At 44.3% G+C, this 7,534-nt stretch overlaps 1 protein-coding gene across 1 annotated transcript; it reads right to left on the bottom strand.

The window, feature by feature from the left end:
* Positions 1–6: 6 nt before the first annotated feature.
* Positions 7–7,528, bottom strand: LOC104911951 (DENN domain-containing protein 5B-like). The gene is made up of 6 exons (XM_010714418.2): positions 7,385–7,528; positions 6,203–6,390; positions 2,868–2,950; positions 2,584–2,710; positions 1,626–1,800; positions 7–802 (listed from the first exon to the last, which is right to left on the bottom strand). The coding sequence occupies exons 1-6, from the start codon at positions 7,417–7,419 to the stop codon at positions 619–621; spliced, it is 792 nt and encodes a 263-aa protein (XP_010712720.1). The 5' UTR covers positions 7,420–7,528; the 3' UTR covers positions 7–618.
* Positions 7,529–7,534: the final 6 nt, after the last annotated feature.

The following is a 7,534-nucleotide window of genomic DNA, read 5'->3' as shown; positions in this document are numbered from 1 at the left end:
AAAAAGACAATTCACAACTTCTGTGCTGGGTCTCTGAACAAACAAAAAATAAAGGGAGACCATGTACAGCAGGATAAACAACATACACTAACAATTCCAAGAGTGAGACAATCACAATGGCTACATAAGGATATTTGCTGTATTCATTTGCAATACCTGAAAAAAGCCCTGCTGAGTTTGCGCCGTATTTACATGTTGATTGGCTTCTTCCTTGCAAGCAAGTAGCAGCATCCCTTCCCACCGCAGTCCTTCCCTCCCCAACCCCTCCCCTGGGTTTAAGCTACTCACAGTCAGAACAAGAACATTCAGTCTAAGAAAACTTTCTTAGAGTAATATAATTTCTTAAAGAAGATAGCGTATTTACACACATCTAAACACATGAAAATACTCTATTTTATACTAAATTTCTGTTTCAAATAAACTACAATACTGCATCTTAGCTTTCTGCAGCCTTAGAGGACAGTCCCGACGGAGCACAAACTGGGCTTCCTGCTCCCATGCGAGCCAGCAGCGGTGCCTTGCAGCGATGCGCTGCCGTCGCGTTCAAGTCCCGACAGGTCTCCCAGTTGTGGTTTGCTTGCTTGGGAAAGGAATAATGAAGTTCTCAGCAAAGCCATGCTAAACATCCACTCCTTTAATGAGCGATCCTTCTAGGACGATGTTGAAGTCTTGCAATGTCTGTAGGACTCGGATAAGGGAGTTGACAGTCATGCGGTCCCGTAGCAGGGCGTTCTCCTCGTACATCCTTGTAATGAGTGGGCATTCTGCCAGTAAGGGGATCCACTGGGGCAGCAAGTGGTCCCTGCCAAGGGAGGAAAGGAGTGACTGCAGCACGATATACAACACATCTCAAACTGATGTGCTTCTCCAGGAACAGAGCCTACAGCACTCAGTCTCTGTCTGAGAGCAGTGCACAGTTTGGACATAAAAGCTTCCTGCGTAATTGTAACCCACAATTTTGTTAATAAAACAGAAGTGATTGCCTGTAATGTAGGAATGAAAGTGGAAAGGTACAAGCAAAACTGGACAATTGACTGTGAAAGAATTCAGCCGTATTTTCTAATCAGGAGCAGGGTAAGCAAAACTTGGGAAAAAAATCCAACTTTTTGGTGATGCTTTTTCAGCTGTTTTTTAGAGTATCCGGGTACTTATTTCTAGATATACAGCTCCCCAGTAACATACAAGTGAGTCTCTCCCCTTCCCACAAGCGCAAAACAGGAGCATCCTATGTGGGAGGAAAGATAAACCTACAATAGTTTGTAAAAATTACAGACACCCCATTTTCATAGGCAGTGATTCAGTGAAGATTTAGAAATGCACCAATTCTCGTAAAGAAACTCAGCACTCCTAAAATCTGCACTTCACCAAAAGTACAGTTTCAAGACAGATTTCATGCATATAACTGTCAAGTGAACAGGTATATTAAAAGCTAAAAACATTCTTAGAGCTTTAGACAGTAGCTGTGTATTGTTACTGCTTTGTTGCCACGATTTTTAGTCTACTATTAAAGCTGCCTAAAAATAGATGCTGGTAATAGAAAGTACAAGATCTCTTAAAATGGAAAAATAGGTGGTAATAACATGTCTAGCTCAAGAGGACATGTATAACGAAGAGCAGTTAGGTACCTTGTCCCCAGGCAAACCAGAATTTGGAATTTGCCATCCTTTCCAATGTTCCTTGGAGCTGTATTGATGGCATTCACATAATGGCAGAAGGTTTTGCATGATGATCTCTGAAGCAAAAGGGCCTCCTCGTTGTCACCAATCTGGTCACTGGTTTCAAAATAGGCAACGGCTTTCTCTGTGGTAGGAAAAAAAAAATCAGAACTCGGTGAGAAGTACTGAAGTACTTCAGTACAATCAAGATTTACCCTATCCTAACCCCAGGGAGTCACTGCACAGTTTATGCATAGATTCCTCGCCCTGAAAACAGGAGGTGGGTGGTGATCTCCACCTCTGCTACACGGCTGTGGTCAGCAGATTCACTGACGTACGACACGTGTAACATCAAGGAGCCGCACCAGTGTCTATCAGTGGTTTCATTGTGATACCATCAGCTTTGATTTTTCACTTTCTCTGAGTAAGCGCTTACCCTCAGGCTAAGAATCTCAACCTGTCAGCATATTTTAAGGGAATAAGCATGACTTAAATTACTGTAACACAGGCCTACAGATAGATATCACCAGAAGATCAGTACAGCGGTTAGCTCTCAAACAGTTAGAAATCTAAGTTTTTCACTCCCTGAGCTTTCCCAACTCTTCTTCCTATATCAGTCGCTGTTCTACTCCAACCTCCAAACCACTCCAGTCCGCTTCCTTTTCTGGGCAGGGAAACAGTTGTTTGAACATTCATCCATGAACATGTGACTAGAAGCTAAAGTGCTCTTAAACTTCTGCAGAGATTCACACTTACTCTTCTGTAAGTTCTGTATTTCTCATCTTCCATTCTATTTCTCATTCCCTTCAAACAATCTGGATTTTGCTAGGCAGGAATAAACAGCATCAGAATCCCAAGTCTGTACATAAGTAGCCATTTTGCCCTAATCTTTCATCTCCTTCTACCTCCAAATCACACACCAGCTTACCTATGAAATCCCAGATGAAGACATTCTTATGAAAAATGCGAGCTGATTTGAATCCGTGGTGGAAGACCTGCTCCAGTGCTGCAACCAAGCCATTCTCCCCACACAACAGAATGGTAAGGCTCCCTCTCTGTGGAAAAGGGAGAGTCTGTGAGAACACCTTGTCCTGTTCATATGCCAACAGGCTTAAAATCTAAAGGTTAACAATCTCTGCTAGTCAATTTCTGTTTATAACTGTATTGACAACCTGCTGTAGACAACAGACAGGTAATGACAAGTAGAAGTACCTCTTTCTCTGGCTTATGAAAATGTTTCACAATATTGTTCACAGCTTCTCCAATTCCCTCTTGGATCTGTCCCGCGTTTGGCTCTGTGAAACCATGGAAAAGACACTAGATGAAGATATCAACTTTAAAACATTTATCAAATTCTCACGATGACATAGCTTGAACTGCAGGAATCATTCTGTATCTTCAACAGGAAAGAGTTCAGGAAGTCATTTATCTTGAGTAAACTCAAGTCATAATTATAAGCAACTAAGGAGCAATCCTGGAATAGTAAAATAAATTGCCATACTTAAAAATGCACAACCCGAGGGTCTGGCTTGATAAATATTTTATTTGAGCTAATCACATCTTGTTCATCGCAGACTGCAGCAATCCTCTGATGAAGAGACATGGGCTGGAAGGTTGTAGGCAAGTCGTTTGACTCGCTTCTATGCAACTCATGCCAGAAAACCCTGCACCTATGAATTCCTGATTTGAATCCACAATGAGCCACAAAAAGTAACTGCTTTAGATATGTGACTAGTCACTGTACCAGGGTGAGGAAGTAGAGACAAGAGGATACTCCTTACCAATACTTCCAAGAGAAAGTAATCTTCAGTATTAAAATGTATGCCCTATTCCTGCTCTGAATTGTTATACTGTGTGTTTCTGCAACTGAATGACTCTATGCTTCTAACCTGCTACCATTTCATCTTCTTCTGCAAGTACCTCCAAAAAGTTATCTAGTCACTCACACACACAGAATCATAGAAGTTGAAAGGGATTTGAAGTTCATTTAGTCCAACTCCCTGCTAAAGCAGGTCCTGCAGAGTAGGCTGCACAGGAATGTGCAAACAAACAACCTGCTGTGATATGAGCACTTGGTTTGAAAAGCAAACCTGATGTCAAGACTGACACCAATTTGTGCTGCATCCAAACTAGAACAAACAAAAAGTGTCTCTAAGTTTCAAAAAGCGTATACAGTTCACATAAGATGGATTATTGCGGAGAGAGTAAACATGCAATTTTTATTTTCCCAAATCTACCACTATCACAAAGGAAAGCCACTGAATGATGAAGGGTGATGCAGGCCCAGGTGGTGTCCAAATACATGCATTTGAGCACCAGCAGAGACCAGCGTGGACTTGCGCCTAGATTCTAATCAAGCATATCTATGAGATTCAGACCACTGAATGGGGACTTAATTGGGTCATGCTGTGGGGCTGCTGACAGTAGATCTTAGTGCCTATCTGTACAGTCATTAAGTATACAGATGTTGGGCTTAGTAAGAATATCACGGTGGAAAGATAAATAAAACAAATGAAAATGCTCACCAGCGTTATAGGCTTGCAATAAACTCCACAAGGAGCAACCTCCAGAAAGACATCCTCCCTCAGTGGCAGTCGGCCCTTAAATGGGCGCTAGGAGAGGTACAGCCAGGCTCCACCCCTTTCTGATAACACAGGTGAATTGCCTTCACCTGTGCTCCCACAGCTGACTCATTGCTTGCCTGAGGTGGTCAATCAGAGGTTCAGACTGTGATCAACAGTTCCCACACAGCATCTTCTGCATTTCCCTGGCCCTGCCTGGCACAGGCAACTGAGGCATGCAGGGTGCGCTTGCAACAGTGGACGTAAGTGGGTTGGGAACACAGCCCCAGGGTGGCTGGTAGGGAGCAAGAGCTGGGAGGATTTGCTGCTGATGGATTTGGGCATTGCTGCTGCCCACCTTAAGGACAGCAATGATGATGTCACCTACGTGACCCGTTTCTACTAGCCTTCTTATGGCTGTGTCTTCCAATAGGTAAAAAAGCAGCTGAGCTGTGCCATATGCAGGCTAAAATAATGAGTGAGATCAGATGACAATTACCTTGTCTGCAGAACACTCAAATAACAGCCTGCAGGATGAGCAGGGGCCTGAAGAGCTGGTGCTCACTGCTCCAGAGCACAACTTCCCAGTTGTGCTCTGGAGCAGTGCCTTTTTCTGAGAACGCCCAGAAGACCCTGACCTTCTGCTCCAGTGGCTCCAAGAAAAGATCATAAGGAGCTTGATGATGAGTGATGGGAGGTGCTTGAGGGAACAGTGCACTGTTGAGGGCTTCCTGTGTATGTTAGGGCTCAACCAGGCGGCCTTATTGTGGGGGCTGCAGCTGTTCATCAAAGAGCTGACAGTGCCCTTTGTGAGGGGGCTCATCACTACCATCACAGCTCTGTAAGGCCTCAGAGCTCTGCCAGCAGCAGGACCACCAGGATGCCCATACTGCAGGAGGACAGCCACCTTCAGCCCCATCGCCTCTCATCAGAGGCCTCCTGGGCTGCTCTGCCAGCCCTGCATGCCCCAGTGCTGAATAACTCCCCAGTGTCCTCAGTGGGGGTCCCAGACTTCAATCATTTCAATGATTATTCTGTGATTTCTTTCCAGATTTTCATGTCCTACAATTGTTACTCTGGAAGCATGGAATAATTCAGTATTATTTTACCTGCTCTAGCTGTGGTGTTCCTGTTCACTGCAGGGGTATTGGACTAGATGGCCTTCAGAGGTCCCTTCCAACTCTAAGGATTCTAAGATTATATGACTTTAGTATGTGATGACCTCTATGACCTCTACAGTCTCTGGTAGGTCTGAAAAAAGTATCTCCTATAGCTCAAAACAAAAACAAATTATCGGGCCTTAGTGTTCCCAGACCTAAGTAAACACTCTGCAAGGAGCTCTGATGCCCACTCCTTCATGCATGTGAAGAGCTGCAGTGATGATTTTTAGTTAATTTACTCTTGGAGGCTGCTTCCTTGCTTGACCTTTCAGCAATCATTTCATCTAATTTTACCAGAGCTAAACAGATTTATGTATATGATTCACAGTGTGTACTGTGCTCACCTGTACGCTGTAGAGAAGAATGCCTCACACAGCCCTCGCAGCCCTGTACCCTGTGTTATAGCCGGCTGCCACTATTCTCAAAACCTGATGTGAGGAACATGAAACTGATGTCCCCAAACTCTCTCTGGAGGTGGATCCTCTAGAGGGCAGCTCACAGCACCTACATCACTCTGAACTGAACCCCAGAAGTGCCTGTCTACTTGCTGACTGCAGAGAGAGAGCCAGGAAGAAGAGCAGCACCAGCTACTGGAGATTCTGCTGCTTCCTATTCCCTCATCCCATATCTCCATGCTCCAAGGGCAGAGGTGCATTGTCTCAACTGTCAGAAGAGGAGGATGAAAGAAGCAACGTTCACCTCCACAAAGCAAGCTGCAGGCACAGAAATAGGAAAAACAGAAGCTCCCCAGCAAAAGCTGTTCTGCTCATAGCTGTCCTGCCACTGCCCTCTTCTCTTGAGCCCTGGGAGGAAGGACTGGACTTACTGGTGTTCCTTCCTGTGAGAGAAGTGATGCTCAGCCGCCGAGCTGTGGTAGGAGACTTCTGCTGGGGTGGAGTACGGCACTGCTTTCCCAGCTCTTCATCAGATGTGGAGGACACCAGCTCTCCAATAAGGATTCGCTCCAAGCTGCCGTCGTCAACGCCCTTTCCCAACCATCGCCCGCAGGGAAACCTACCGAGTGGCCAGCAGAAAGACGGGTCAGCCACATGGGTAGGCAGCTTTATCTCAAAGCCAGAGGGACAGCTAGCACCCATCAAGACTGCTAGCAGGCAGGAAACACTGCAGCCAAAAGCTCTTCACAAACCAGAGCTCAGCAGGCAGTATTTTACTGCACCGCAACTGAAAAGACCAAACCAGAGAACTACATTTGTCTTCATCCTTAAGGAAGGGGAAACACGCAAAGCTAGCATGAAAGTGCTGGAAAACATGAAGTGCTATACACTTATTTAATGGGACACATGTAGCTCTCTGCTGGGTTATTTTTCAGTTGCAGCCACACGGCAGTCCCAGTGAAGTCTACATACACATCCATGCTACCACTGCTTGTAGCTGTGTCCTCCCTCTTTTCTCCATACTCTGCCCCCAACTCTAAGGTCTTGAGCTCACCCTTCTGAGGGATAATTTTCCAAGTTCAATTTAGTCTAATTTCTTTAATTTAGAAAAAGAACTGTCTGTTTATCCAGACGTTTTGTAAAAACAATGGAGAGATAATGTAATGTATTTGAATGCTTTAAAAACAACAAAACAAAACAAAAAAACCCAGCCCCAAAAGCCCAAAGATTTGCCCTAAACTATCATTCTAACTCTTGGGGTGTAAAGATGTGCACAATTTTACCATCCTACATTAAATCAAGAGACTTAATTATTAGATGTAAACATATGAATCACTTCAAAAGCATCCATACCATCTCTCCTATCTCAGAGAGATGTAAGGAAAATCCTGCACTCAAGCCTCATTTAATATTTATCAGATCATTTGGCTTCAACTAGAGCTTCTGAAATGAGAGCCGGGGGTGGGGAGACCAACCCAGCTCTATCAGGTACTTAAATCAGCCCATGCTGCTCCACCATAGTTTTGCCCAACTGAAAAGACAAATGCTTTCTTGCTTTTTCTAGACTGATCAATAGGAATTTCAGACAAAGAAAATTAGAACTTGTTGCTTACTTGTATGTGTGTCCTGTTATTTCATTTCTGACCATGACACAATCAACCAGCCACTTGGCCAGCAGCCCTGAGTTGTCATGACCAATCTGAACAGTCGTCAGCTTTCCTAAATTCTGGCACTGAAATAAATAACAGTTTTTACTTAATAAA

This window comes from Meleagris gallopavo, chromosome 1 (genome assembly GCF_000146605.3).
Source record: "Meleagris gallopavo isolate NT-WF06-2002-E0010 breed Aviagen turkey brand Nicholas breeding stock chromosome 1, Turkey_5.1, whole genome shotgun sequence".
Taxonomy (NCBI): Eukaryota; Metazoa; Chordata; class Aves; order Galliformes; family Phasianidae; genus Meleagris; species Meleagris gallopavo.
Note: the sequence above shows the minus strand (reverse complement) of the source record. Positions and strands in the feature narration are given on the sequence as shown.